General features: G+C 33.4%; 1 protein-coding gene across 1 annotated transcript; it reads left to right on the top strand.

The window, feature by feature from the left end:
* The first annotated feature begins 3,847 nt into the window (after positions 1 to 3,847).
* On the top strand, positions 3,848 to 15,577 carry LOC132164752 (cyclic nucleotide-gated ion channel 1-like). Its single transcript, XM_088512839.1, has 8 exons — positions 3,848 to 3,935; positions 4,326 to 4,393; positions 6,649 to 7,038; positions 8,711 to 8,923; positions 11,399 to 11,679; positions 12,247 to 12,358; positions 13,369 to 13,629; positions 15,092 to 15,577. The coding sequence occupies exons 3-8, from the start codon at positions 6,676 to 6,678 to the stop codon at positions 15,575 to 15,577; spliced, it is 1,716 nt and encodes a 571-aa protein (XP_088368965.1). The 5' UTR covers positions 3,848 to 3,935; positions 4,326 to 4,393; positions 6,649 to 6,675.
* Positions 15,578 to 15,787: the final 210 nt, after the last annotated feature.

Below are 15,787 nucleotides of genomic sequence, written 5' to 3'. Positions count from 1 at the left end.
CACGATATCGTATACATCTCCTGAAAAACACGCATTGACTGATGAAGACGATCAAATCTAAGATTGAAAAAACTAGATCTGAATCTAGATCTTCAAACTAAATCTAAAACAAACCCGCTAAAAATGGAGACCGGAAAAGACCACAGAAAAAACACTGAGCATTGCTACCAAGGAAGGGGAGGAGGGAATAATGATTTTTACCATTCTTCTCTCCTCTACGAATTTGTCTTATTTTTTGTGTTGCTTAGAGGAAGAAAGAGAATTTAGAGAGAAGCTTTGGCCTCTCTCTCTCTAGAACGAGAGGTGACATTAACATTAAGGAAAAGAGAATAGGATTCTCTCTATTTCATTTGAAATGGAGGGTGAATTAACTTGACTGACTTTGACTTTGAATAACTATTATCATGATCGTGTTCTACTCTCAATTACAACTAACACAATCAATTAAGCAATAAACATTAAAATTATCTTGCACAGAAATAGATCTATGGATAGATAGAAATCAGCTCTCTAAATGTATAAAACAGGAGATCATGGCCATCGTTCAACACATGCTGAAAGAAAAAAAGGATGTTGATGTTCAGAATCTACTATCTTATCTTCCCAAAGAACTTGAAAAGAAGATTAAGCGTCATATCTGCTTGCCCTACTAAAGAAAGTGAGCCCCTCTCTCCTCTCCCTTTTTCTTTTTTTTTTTTTTTTCTTTTTTTTTCCTAAAAAAAAAAATTATTTTTTACTTTACTTACTTTTTACGCATGAAGTAAAGTTTTGGCTATGTATACAGTTTACATGAATCCAATCAATTTTAGGGTTTAAGTAAATTAGAAAATTTAAAAAAATATTTAATTGAAGTGAGAAATTTGAACTCATATCGATTATTCTAATAACAAATATTATCAATTGAATAAAAAATTAAATTAATAAAAAAAAATTGTGAATTTAATTATTATTATTATTGTAATTCCTAGGTTGGAAATGGTAAACTAATGTGCTTCCTTAAATAGCTTGGCCACTACAAGTCGTTTAGTTCTTGACAATGACTTTCTATACACCTTCACCTTCACGTATCATTAATTTCTATATATTTGACATTACCCTTCTCATTACTCCTTTTTTGTTTGTGTTAGGTGCCGCAGCTTGAAGGAAAAGGTACCAACTGTTGCAATTGATCTGCGATTCTCTCAAGCCATTGTACTACAATGAAGACAGCTACATTCTTCGGAAGGGAGAACCACTTACTGCGATGCTCTTCATCACACAAGGAAGTATACATATGTTGCTTCCAAACCAGTAATGGTGAGAATGGCGAGGGAACCGTCTCAGGCGCTCAGTGTATTGAAAAAGGTGAGTTCTACGGAGAAAAACTTTTAGAGTGGCACCAATTCAATGACTCCCTCTCACCCGGACTATCTGACCTCCCAATTTCCACCAAAACTGTCAAAACCTTTCCAAAAGTTGAAGCCTTTGCTTTAACCGCCAATAACTTGAAAAATCTAGTTGCCAGGCATTCCCAAGCAATCTCTAATGCAAAAGTGAAATTTACAGAAGCAGCTCGTCGGTACCTTAAGGAAAATAATGCATGGCGCTCTTTTGGTGCTTCAAGGCCAGTAGTGCCACACGTTGAAAACCAAGGTATTTGTGTTAAATTGTATATATACTCCGATCCATTGGTTTCTAGTTGTTTGAATTCTGAACGTACGGTGAAGGTAGAATTAGGAAATGAACAACTTGTTAATTTATAAAACTAGGGGTGTCAATGCGGGCAGTTTTTAACCGCTTAACCGCTTAACCGTATTAACCGTTAACTGCCTAACTGTTATAATCGCTTAGCGGTTAGCAGTTATTGGGTTTACTAACTGTAACTGCTAACCCCTTTTTATATAATATATTTTTATAATTATAATTATAAAAATATTTATACGTATAACATAATCATTTGATCATTAAAACACAATTAAAAAAATAAATTAAATCACAATTTGAGTATTAATATATTATCACTATAATTTATATGATTATATCATATAATCACTTGATCATTAAATCACAATTTGAATATTAATATATTATCACTATAATTTATATGATTATATCACATGATTAATTGATCATTAAATCATTTGATTATATAATAACAAATTATACATATATAATATGACATAACTCATAAGAATACCAATTCATACTAATACAACAATTAAATATCTAGGGACTTATTTCCAATATATGTTATGAACTTATAAGTCTATATATGTTAGAGCATTCCCAATGGAAGAGCTATATTTTTATGTAAAATGGCTTCTCAAAACTCACTTTTATTTAGTTTAGCTAAGCCATTTTTAAATGCCTTTATATCTGATTAGCTATATTTCTATCTATTCTATTAAAATATTATTAAAAGTAAGAAAAGTTTTGGGAAAAAGAGAACATGTGAGAGAAAAAATGAGAAAATTTTTGGAAAAAAGAGTATATGCATAGAAAAAGTAGGAAAAAATTTGGGAAAAAGAAAAAACAGGTTAGAGAAACAATGAAAAATAAAATAGCTCATTTGAAAAGTGATGTTACATTTAGCTTTTTTTTTTAGCTCTTCCAATCAAATATCTATTTTACATTTTTTTTTTTGTATAATCCAATGTAAGGAGTTTTTTAAACATTTGAAGAGCTATTCTCGAGAGGAGAGAACCATTGATGCGATGTGGTTCCTCCCACAATACATTCCGTACATATATGGGTTTATAAAATTGAATTAATTATTCGTTGTAATAGAATCTACCGCTGTGAGTAATCAATGTAACTTAGTTTTGATAAATGACCAAGTTAGTCCTTCCGTTAGTTGACCTAACAGAATTTCACGTGGACCAATTAGATGTTGACACGTGACACCTACTTAATTTTTTTTTTTTTTTTTTAAATAAAAACAAAAAATGTATTTTTTTTTTTAAAAAAAAAAACAAAAAGAAAAGGAAAAAAAAATTGGGGGTGGCTCTTGGCCATTTGGAGCCACCCCCTTTGGCCATGGGGGTGACCTCTTTTTTTAAAAAAAATTTTAAAACAAAATTAAGTAGGCGCCACGTGTCAACATCTGATTGGTCTAGGTGGAATTTCGTTAGGTCAACTAATGGGGGTGGTTTCGGCCACCCCCTAGGCTTCATGGGGTGGCCGAGCCACCCCCAGCACCCACTGGGGGTGGTTTCGGCCACCCCCAATTTTTTTTCCTTTTTTTTTTGTTTTTTTAATTTTTTAAATACATTTTTTTTTTAATTTAAAAATTAAGTAGGTGCCACGTGTCAACATCTGATTGGTCAACGTGGCATTCCGTTAGGTCAACTAACGGTCGACTGACAGATGGACTAATTTGGTCATTTATCAAAATCACAGGGACCTCTTGTGATAAAAACCAAACCTCAAGAGAAAAAAAATAAAGTTATCAAACCCTAAAGAGTATTAAATATTTAACCCAATAAATAATTATTTAGCATGCATATTAGAACAGAGGTCCTTAACTATTAAAAGAGATTTGAATATGTGGAATCCATATATGAGTCCCACATATTTACTAAAGAAAAAAAATAATACAAGAGAATAAAAATAAACATTTTTATTGATTAAATTATTAAATTTTTTCTTTTTCTCTATTTAATTTTTTAAAATAAGTAAAGATGTAATAAGTGTCATAGGCTGCTTGACTTTGAATGAACATGGAATTTTCATCGGTTGCCGAGAAAGACTTGAAGGATGCCTGTGAGAAAAAAACAAAAAGGGAAGACTTGAAGGATAACGAAAATATATCTTTAACCGCGGCAGACTGCAGTTGCTCTAGCTTGTTTATTAGTTGCAGCTGCAGAGTCTTAAATCCTACAACAAATCCAATTGCTGCCACTGTTTGCTTAATTTGTCCAGGTCCCCGTCTCCCTTGCTTTCCTCGAGGTTATCAGGTTCATTTTACTGTTTATAATATATATAATCTCTAAGGAGACACAAATTTATAACTATTTATTTATTACATTTCCTATTCAACCTGACAATTTTATTTTGGGTTCCTTTTACGCGCTGAAATATGTATCTGATGACAATTAAGCGTTAATGTTTTCTTGGTCTGAGTATTTCCATTGAGTATGCTATATAAGCGATTTTACAAAATCGTTTACTGCTTCATATCATCATGTCTTATGCAGCAGAGTCTTACGTTTTTGCCCTGAAATAAATCATGCACAACCTGCGAGGTTGCATGCACTTTACTCCCCCCTTTTTCTTTCTCGAAAAGTGTTGATTGTCGGATTTTTTAGAATAATTAGTGATTTAAAATCTATTTTCCTGTTTTTCAGGAGGAATCTAAATACCGTTGTCGTTCTTATAGTTGGCAACGGCTATAGAAAGGGTCCAAAGGGACGAGGTTAGCATCTTATACTTCTTCTTCTTCTTATTTTATATATATATATATATATATATATATATATATATATATATCGTTTTCTTATATTATAGATATGATTATTATCTTTTAAAACATCTCAAACTCAAAAGGATTTAATTTGTATGTGACTGGAAGTCTGGAAGGCACTTTCCGCATCTTGCAAGTATTTTGTTGCTTACGGGACTTAACTATATTTATCATCAAAATTTTCTTTCTTTCCTAGCTTTTTTTTTTTTAATATTTTAATATTTTTTATTTTTTAATGTAAATGGTAATGTTATCTTAATTGCTATTTTAAAAGTCATACCCAGGGGGCGTGGAACTAGACTTTTAGTTTGGGGAATTATAAAAAACAATTTTGTGGGGGAGGGGGGGAGCTAGGGGCACAAATACATGATTTTAACGGAATATTTTAAAAAAAAAATTAGGGGAGGGTTTTAATTTTTTTTTTTGGGGGGTGGTTACAACCCCCAAAGGACCAGTTGGGTCTGCCCTGGTCATACCTTAAACAAGACTATATATAAGCTGTAGTAGGGCTAGTAATTTTGACATGACTTAAAAATTCGATACGAACGCAACACAAAATTAATGAATCAGAGTTGAGGGGTCCAACCTATTTGATTAAATGAATTGGGTTATGGTTGACCTTATAGTTTTATACTCATACTTCAACATAACTCGAATTCAAAACAAAATTAATGAGTCAAGGTTGAAGGGGTTCAACCTATTTGATTAAATTGATTGGGTTAGGGATCACCCTAATTTGGCCAATCTTTATGTCATGTATTGGGTTCGAGTTGTATCGATGTATGCCAATTCTTATTCACATGCAGACAACCATCAATTGATTTGATCGTTCAGCTTAGTGTCGTATCTATCGATTGTTCTAAAGCAACATCTGATCGTTAGGGGCTAATTAGCAACAGTACCATTCGATTGTTCCAAGAAGACGATCAATCGTTGTACACAGGAAAATTTTCAAAGTGTCCAAAATCTCCATTTTCTCCCCCTTTTGGTCTTAGGACTAAGGCCAACATATTTACGTCATGGATTAATGCATCCTTAATTAACTCTAGTCTTAAAGCGGGGAGGGGCTAGGCCCAACTATAGATGAAGTAAAGGAGGCTGAGATATAATTCATTTCTCAACTACGCATAGGCTTTTTGGGCTGGGGGAATGTCTGAAGATGGGGAGATTTATTTTTTTATTAATATATATATATATTAATAAGGGTAAAATTCACATACCCCCTCAAACTATCACGGTACCACCCAATTGACAATATTCTCCCATACTTTCAATTGCGATAATGTACCCCCAAACTACCAAAACATTGTCAATATCCCCTCAAAGCTAACAAAAAGATCAAAATGCCCCTATATATTTATTAACATGACAAAAATACCCCTAAAATTCAAAAAAAAAAAAAAAAAAATTTAAAACGAAAATTTTAATTTTTAAACGATTTTTTTTAAAACCGAAATTTTTATTTTAAAAAAAATCAATTTTTATTTTATTTTTTAATTTTTTCTAAATATGTTTTAAAAAACGAAAAAATTATTTTTTTTAAACGAAAATATTTTATTTTATTTTTCTAAAACGGAGATTTTTATTTAAAAATTATAAAAATAAAACATTTTTTTTTTTTAAAAAAAAAAACAAATGAAAAATTTTCAATTTTTATATAAAAAGAAAATCAAAATTTTTAAATTTTTTTTTTCTAATAAAAGATTTTTATTTTTTATTTTTTTATTTTAGGTTTTTCTAGAAATTTTAGTATTATTATTATTTTTTTTTAATTTTACTAAGGGTAGTTTCGTCAATGAGGGGATATTGATAATGTTTTGGTAGCTTGGGGGGTATATTGTCGCAATTTAAAGTTTAGGAGGGACATTGTCAATTAGGTGGTAGTTTGAGGGGGGAATGTGAACTTTCCTCTATTGACAATGACATATCCAACTTCCAATGATTGATTGACACTGTCACGTCAACATTGTAGATGGTTGTGAGATAAAAATATGATTCTAGCATCACTCATTATTTTTATGTCAAAAATAATTAGAATTCAAAAGGGATTTATTAAGTTTCTCCATAATTGTTTTTACCGTTGGGGTGGCTCTTTTTAAAATTACAAACCGTGCAATCCAACCTAAGACTGCAGCCAAACCCAAGTACATGTGTTGAAGAAAGAAAAATATCAGTATCTGATAATTTGTTTCTTATATTCTGTTTAGGGATCAGGATCGATATATATACGTACAATGACAAATTCAATTCTTCAGCCAAAGGGGCGACTCCGTCGACAATGGAACACGATGTTTCTACTGTCGTGTGTGATTGCTTTAACATTGGACCCTTTGTTCTTGTACGTTCCTGTGATCAATAAAGATAACAAGTGCCTGACATTCGATAAACAACTAAAGATTATAGCTATTGCTTTCCGATCGCTCACCGATATGATTTATGTTGCGAATATCATTTTGCAATTTATTAGTCCTTACAAAAATGAGAGCTTACACGGAGCTGGAGGAAATGAGGTAGTAACTGATGCTTGGCTAATAGCAAAGAGGTACTTGTTGTCCTACTTCCTATTGGACATGCTTGCTATTCTTCCCCTCCCACAGGTAAATGCCTAATATTAAATGTTATTTTATACAAGCTCTTCAAATTTCAAAATTTGTTAACCGCTCACCATTATTTACAATCACGGGTGGTTTAGGGTTTAGGGCTTAGGCTAATTGTTGGTTATATGTTTAGATCATAATTAAAATTACCAATTTTAATTATTTTGTCATGTTTGTGTTTGAAAAGCATATACCTAAATTTGACATGGATAAAATCTAACCAAATTTAAGCTTCTCAATTGCAACACTTTGGTGATGCGCAAGCCATATATTTTGATCAAACTTGCCTTGTGGATGATTAATATTAATTGTTTCTTTATTCCATGCATATATAGAAGCATTTTCCGGTTTATATTGTTAGTTTTATGTAATATTTCAACGTAGTGTGCACACACATGCGCATCGTGAGTGCTATGATTTCAATTTTACTAAAACACCACCAGTCTTTAAGGTCGATTGGTATTTTTTTCTCAAAGATCAGAAATGTCATCTAGAGGTTTTCATTCCTGTATAACTGGTGCAGAAGCACTAGATACAGGGTCTCGTTATTATTATTATTTTCTTAATTTAGAGAATACGAAGAAATTTAATTAAAGAATTAGTTAACCATACAACTTGACAAGGGTGCTTAATTATTGATCAAATTTGTAATTTGCATTGCATTTAGAAAATTTGTTTCACCCATACAAAATCTCATTATTTACTACGAATTGAGATCCATTGCAATATCTTGAGCATTTCATCGGCCGGTGCAACCTTTTTATTTGGACCATTTATTTAACCTGATATATATATATATATATATATATATATATATAGCCCATATTGTTACAAATAATAATAATAATAATAATAATAATAATAATAATAATAAAGGTGGTTTGCAAAGCAATGCAAAGGGTTGTTGTTAGTTAGGCTGGTCCAACCACGCACCCCCTGTTGCCAATTAAGGGGGTAAAACCAGAAGAACCAGAAGACTGCAATAATTTGAAACACGTGACGTGGGTCTAAGCTAACTGAGATAACAAACTCAACTGCCTAACTAATTAAGGGGAAGACTGCAATACAGGAGCATCCATGCATTAATGTGTATTGAAGGGGATGCTCTATTAGTAGTGTTAGCTATTAATAATTTCTCCTTTTTTTTTCTTTTTGGTCCTTTGCTAATTGTTTTATCCTCATTTCCTAGTTGGAATGCTTTGAAAGTGTCTAGATATGCTAACTTTTGTGCACGTGCTTTAGTTAAGTGGGTCGCTTCCTATCTTGTTTTTGGAAGCATTCCCATAGAGCCTCCCATTCTTTCTTCCATTCGGATCAGGACTGGTAAAGACCGCTTCCTGTAACTTTTTCCTTCATTTATTTAGAAAAAAAAAAAAAAAAAATTAAGTTTGTCAACTATTTACAACTAATTAAAACACTTTCTTATAAAGCAGAGGTTTCAATTATGATATAATTAATCATTCGGCTCTAGTTGTGACTATTGCCATATTTCAGTGGCACAAATCATGAGAATTTCAGCAGCGTCTAGGTGCAAGTAGATAATATATCACTCTGCATTGGTTGGTTATCACTATATAAATCATTGTACAAAGAATATGTACGTGGTATTAATAAACAATGACCAACCCAACCTAATAGTCTTACGGACACGTGATCATTGTATTCTGTGCAGGTGTTAATTCCAAATATTTTCTCAGAGAGGGCTAGCTCGTATTTTTTTAACACAAGGAACTTCTTGAACGCTGTTGTTTTTTTGCAATATGTACCTAGAGTTCTGCGAATCCATCTCTCTCGAAAAATACTTATCGGGTCGGGCAGCAAACTCATTAGGAATGCATCGGTTGAAGCTCCATATAACTTATTTCTCTATGTTCTTGCTAGTCATGTAAGTTTGATTATTAATTTCATATTCCTTTCTTTTATTCGTTTTACCCTCATCTTGATTTTTTCATTGCTTACTTCTAAATTTTCTTTTATAAGTGCTTGAATTTTATCAAGGTTTCCTTCATTTTTTTTTATTAACATTATTTTGGGTGTCAAATGAATTAATTAAACTCATGCATTAATTGTGCAAATAGTTTATATTCATAATCATGTCAGTAGCAGTGAAAAACTCGTAGGGGTCGAGCTTCATGATAAACATGGCACCAATTTTTTTTTTTTTCAAAACACAAAACAACATGTTTATTCTTAAAATAGATCGCTATATTGATGGTTTGGACTTCAAGAATGGTTTTGAGTTTGTGTTTGACGGTTAGAGTTTGATCTAAAGACTTCTTTGACCTTCTCCTTAATTCTGAATTGCGGCCAAAGAGTGTAGGCTTTCTTCATACACAAGGACCCTTTTAAATAAACACGAGATCATAGTTTAAGGCAGGGCTTAGAAACCAAGTCGTACTACCCTAACACTTAATCACACGCCTACTAGGATCGAGTTCTATTCCTTTATGTAATTAGGACAAGCTTAAAGGGTAATTTTCAATTCAAGAAGAGACTTAGGCTCCGTTTGTTTCACCATAAAATGATTTACCGAAAATGTTTTCTGAATTTTTGGGCGTTTGATGCGACGTAAAATAATAGTCAACAAAAAATATTTTTCCTTTGACCGAAAATTCTTCTTTAATTTTCGAAAAATGGTTTACGGTTTTGAGCATCTCATTGATAAATAAACGGATCCTGCCAAGACCCGCCGGGACTTGACCGGGACCCACCTAGGACTTGCATGAGACCCTATTAGGACCTACCCGGGACCCGCCTAGACTTGACCAAGACCTCCATGGGATTTGATAAGGACCCACCCGAAACTTGACCGGGACCCGCTCGGGACGTGCCTAGGACCCGCTTGGGACTCACTTGGGACTCGACCGGACCCACCCAGAAACCTGCTAAGACTTGACCGAGACCTGCCCGGGACCCCATCGGGACCTGCTCGGGAGTTGACAGGTACTCGCCCAAGACCCGTCGGGATCTGATCAGGACCCGCCCGAACCTGCCTGGGACATGACCGGGACTTGCCCGGGAACCACTTGGGACTTGACCGAGACCCGCTCGGGACTTGACTGGGACCCACTCGGGACTTGACTGGGACTTGCTTGGGACCTCGTCGAGACTTGACCGGGACCTGCCTAGGAACCGCTTGGGACCCTGTTGGGACTCGCCCGAGACTTGCCCCGGACCTCGTCGGGACCTACTTGGGATTTAACCGGGACCCGTCGGGACCTGACCAGGACCTGACCGGACTTACCCGAGACCCCAAAGGGACCTGCTCGGGACTCGGCGGAAAATATTCTCGGCGGAAAACATTTTCCTTGAAAATGATTTCTTAGAAACATTTTCTAGTATTTGTCTTGTACGAAAAATCAGGTGGGTCCCAGTCGGGTCCCCAACGTCTGAAAATATTTTCAGCAGAAAACATTTTTCTGGAAAACATTTTTAGATGAAAACATTTTCCTGTAAAACATTTTCCGGTATTTGATGTGTACGCAAAATCATATTAAACACTAAATTACAAAAATGCCCCTGTCGGGTCTTGGGTGGGTCCTATAAAGGTTTCAGTTGATTCCGACGAGTCCCGGTAAGGTATAGGTAGGGTCCCGGCGGGTCCTGGGTTAGTCACAGTCGGTAATTTTTAGTTGTGAATAAAAATTACATTTTATAAGTTAATATGATTAAATGAAAATATAAAAAATATTTGTGATTTTCCGTGCGCGCCAAATGCCGGAAAATGTTTTTATTGTAAAATATTTTCCTGTAAAATGGCTTTTCTAAAAATATTTTATGACGAAAAATATTTTATGCCAAAACAAACTGAGCCTTAAAAGAAAAATAAAACTCTCAGTTTTCTCCCTTCCCCATTGATTTAAAAGAAAAAAAAAGATAAAAATAAAAAAGAAAAATAAAAGAAAAATAAAAATAAAACTATAGTACTAATTGGCTTAGGACACTTATGATCATCTCATGATTTATTTTAGGTTACCATGCATTAATTAGTTCCACTAAAAAGTTGTACTTAATTGCACTTTCATATTTATTTTGATTAAACAAGAGCTACCTTAACTTCTTATAATTGTATTTGAACCCTGCATAAAATATTTGTAGTGAAATGAAAATCACTAAACAAAATATGGCCGTGCATAACTTCCTCTGGCATTTCCACGGAAAGTGTAGGGTCTACTAACCTCGAACTAGACCATTTATATCATGTTCTCAATATCGTATAACTGTCTCCGTCCTTTTAAATGGAACCCGTATTTTCTCATATATATCTGCAGTGTTCTTACCTTCTTTTAATATTTTTCTTTAGTTTTTGTTTGGATACCTGTAAATTTACTGATCTTTAAGAGACTTGCTGGCCTTGTAGGTGTTGGGTGCCTTTTGGTACTTTTTTTCTATCGAACAAGAGACGGCTTGTTGGCAAATAGCTTGTGAAAGTCATATTGGATGTACCAGAAGTGCTTTGAGATGCGAACATAGTTTAGGAAATTACACATTTTTAAATTATTATTGTCCAGTAAGTCCACCAAATATTACCCTCTTTGATTTTGGAATATTCCTCTTAGCCCTTCAATCTGGTATCGTATCGTCAACAAATTTTCCACAGAAGCTCTCCTACTGTTTTTGGTGGGGCTTACGAAATTTGAGGTATGCCCATTAGGCTAGCTTTATCATTAAATATTCCACAACAATTTTTATATGCTTGTCATCAATAAACATATCATTCAAGGCTAAATTAAAAAAATGGAAGAGTTTCGGTTGATCTTGTACATTTGCTGCACCATGCAGAGTGCAACATGATATAACAGGAGTTTGTGCAATATCCTGCATTTCCTGATATTTCAATTTTTTTTACTTCTAAATTAAGACTATATTGCATTTATTCAGATGTTTTTGTCGTGATCACAAGAAAATAGGGGGAAAAAAACAAGAAAAAAGGGGGGGGGGAGAGGAACGGAAGAAGAGAAGAAATCCTTGATAAGCCAATTAGCTCAATTGCAGCTCAAATATGAAATTACGTGAAAAGATATATATATATATATACAGCTCTCATTGTTTAGATGATGGTCTTTGTAGGTATTGTTATTTTGGGGTTGTGATCGATCTTGGCTTCTGTTTGCGTATGTTGAGTCCTACATACAGCTAGCTCTAGTCTTAATTTATATTACTAATTACTAAATAGTAAATACATTATTGTTTCCTTGATTTTTGCAGTTCTTTTGGTCAAAACCTTCAAACAAGTACGGCTTTCTGGGAAAATTGCTTCGCATTTAGTATTGCAATCTCTGGAATGTTACTGTTTTTGTACTTCATCGGAAATTTGCAGGTTGGTGCGCGCTCACCATATATATACATATATATTGAATTGTTATATATATATATATATATAAAGATTCCCTCCCATATTTATTTAATTTTGTGTGTGATCATTAAGGATGGTTTCTAGTTTTCTATACGCATAATAGGACGCAGTTTCTTTTGCTTTATGATCAGATAAGTCATCTAAAAGGCCAACCTTGAAGATTAATTAACGAAACAATATGGTTATTCACACTTACTCGTCATCATTTTATCTTTATTCCTTTTGTCTTATTTTGTTTGTTATTTGATTTTTTTTTTTTTTTTCTTTTCGAAGATTAATCTTGGTGCGCCCCTTTTTATCTTTATTTTGTTTCTTGAAACATTGCTTGAGCTACATCAATTCAATAGAATGGCCAAGAAACATTCATTTAACAAAATCTTTATTAGTTTGTGAGATCAACATTAAAGTTTTTGGGTTAAAAAGGCTATGCAGCTCAGGAGATGTTATGTATTATAGACTATGGACAGACGAAACAGTGCCTTTTGTTGTCCATACATATACACATACATATCTAGTATTTTGGCGATTGGCTAGCTAGCTGATCAGGTCACATACACTTCATCAGCAATTTGAACAAATTAAAAAGTTGACACATGAAGTGATTTTTAAAGTAAATAAAACCTAAGGAGTGATTCTTTTCTAAAACAAATTAGGGAATAATTTTTTATTTTTCCTAAAAAAGTATTTCCTTAACTATTAAATATAAGAATAAAAAAATATAGTCATTTTTAAAGATACTATAGGTAGGTCAGGTAGGGTTGTAATTGAGTCGAGTCGAGTCGTATATTGAATGTTCAGAAGTTTGGTTCATTTATTTTTCGAACGACCTTGAGTTTGTAAAAGCTAAATTTATGTTTTAAAATATTTATTAGATAATTAAATTAATTAAAATTTTCATTTTTATCATATTTAAGTTTTGAAATAAATAATAATTTATCGGTAGAATTTGATAAATTGAAGTGGTCCCATTGCAGATTTTCTTGCAGTTCGAGACATCTACGTGGTTTGAGAATAAAAAGGCAAAGGAGACTATGAAAGCTAAAGAGCGAGACATTGAGTTGTGGATAGAGAGAAACCTGCAGCCCTCTCCTACTACAAAACAGGAGATCATGTCCGAAATTCATCGCCTGCTGAAAGAAAAGAAAGATGTTGACGTGCATAATATGCTGCCTTATCTTCCCATGGGACTTGGAAGGAACACCAAGTGCCATATCTGCTTACCATTAATAAGAAAAGTTAGTCCCCTTCCTCATTTTTATTTTTATTTTTATTTTTTTTTTAAGTTGAGTAAATTGTGAAAGTGCTGCGTACGTGGATGTTAAATCTCACATTTATTCGTTATTAGGTGAGACTATATATATATATATGTTTGGTAAGTAATTATATTTGAAAAGTTTTAATTGTAATATTGAGTAGTTATTTTGAAGTACGTCATAGCATAGAGAAATACTATACTTATTTTCATTTTTTTTTTTTATATAATTTTTTTCACATGCATAAGTGACTTTTAAAACTACAATTGGATCAAAATCCAATAAAAATCCATTTCATATCTATTGGTACGTGGTTTTAAAAGCCACTTATGAGTGTAAAAAAATTACGTAAAAAAGTGAGAGTAAGTGTAGTCTTCCTTAATAGCTTAAATATAGTGAGCGCTTTTCAAAATTGTGACAAATGGTATAGAGTAATCTAATAATATCATATGGCCCTCGAGCATTGCAATATGATGTGGGCTTGATGAGGACATTTGAGATTTGAGTGGAGAAAATCGATTATAACACCGTAGAACGTTAATTAAGTCTCACATTAAGTAGATGGAAGGTGAAGGTGTTGCATCAATGCTAAGTTTCACATTGGTTCCTTATTAAGTAAGGCACAATATGAGACTAGGTTTTGTAAATAACTTAGGGGCTCCAATTATAACATTGAATAGTCATTCTGGTGTAACAGTATAAATGTGACTAGTGCTTGACATGGTATGGATGTCTCATTCAGCCAATAACTCAGTTACTAGCTACTTGCATCGATCTTTGCATGAACCCGATCCATTTTAGCATATGTTCAAGACCATTCACGTTCTTGATTCATTTTAGCATACACATTGATCAAGACCATTCACATTTTTCTTTTAATATTAATTATATGATTAAATTAATTTTTTGTAAAATATTTAACTGAAACGTGAAATTTAAACTCATATCCATTACTCTAATAACAAATATTATCAATTTTTTTTTTGTTTTTTTTTAAATAATAAAAATAATAAATTTAATCATTTAATTATTATTATTAATATTAAATTACCAGTTATCACAAAAACTTAAGCTTTAAGGATAACTGGTGATTTAACATGGTATCAAAGCCAAAGGTTCTGGGATCGAACCTTGACTCCGTCAATTCACCAAATTTAAATTAAATATTCTACGTGTTGGGCCTCATCTATTATTAAAAGAAAGTTTGAGCCCACACGTGAGGGGGACTGTTAAAGTAATGGTTAAGTGATTAAATTTACCTCTTCATATAAGCTTAATTATTGTAATTCTTAGGATTGAAAGTAGTAACTAATGTGTTTCCTTAAATTTTACAAGCCGTTTTAATTCTTGACAATGAATTTCTATATATACACCTTCAGATAAATTAATGATTTCGTATTTGACAGTAGCGTTCTCGTTACTCCTGTTTTGCTTGTGCTGGTAGGTGCCACAGCTTCAAGGACCAAATGGCTCACAGTTACAATCGATGATATGCGACTATCTCACGCCAGTGCATTACAATAAGCATAGCTACATTGTGAGGGAGGGCGAACCACTTGATGTGATGCTTTTCATAACACAAGGCATCATATGGAACTTCACCACCATTAATGGTAAAGGAAGCGTTGAGTGTATTGAGGGAGGTAGTTTCTATGGAGAACAACTTCTAGATTGGGGGTTGGAACTCTCCGACGTCGCCAACCTATCCAACCTCCCAATGTCTCCCAAAAGTTTGAAAACCCATACAGAAGTTGAAGCCTTTGCTCTAATGGCCAGCGACTTGAGGACTATAGTTTCCAGCTGGCGGCGTCATAAAGCAGCTTGTGTTATACAAGTAGCTTTCCGTTCTAGAATACGGCGGGTTGAGGAGAAGAAGAAAAGTGAAATGTCATCTGCCCTGTTACCCAAAGGGAACAGATCGATGCTATAGCTCTCATGCTCTTTGTGTTTCAATACTAGTTCAAAAAAACCTTAAGTTGTCTACCGAAATCTCCGCTGCTTTTCCAATGACAGACTTGCTAGTTGTTTGAATTATGGAAATGAAGGATTTCTCTAACTAATTAATAAACTGTCGATACAACAGAATTACAGATTATTCTCTGCTGAAAATATGTTTGCTGAAAATATATATATTTGTTCT

This window comes from Corylus avellana, chromosome 2, assembly GCF_965113065.1.
Source record: "Corylus avellana chromosome 2, dhCorAvel1.hap1.2, whole genome shotgun sequence".
Classification (NCBI taxonomy): domain Eukaryota; kingdom Viridiplantae; phylum Streptophyta; class Magnoliopsida; order Fagales; family Betulaceae; genus Corylus; species Corylus avellana.
This window is presented reverse-complemented; position numbering and strand designations above follow the sequence as displayed.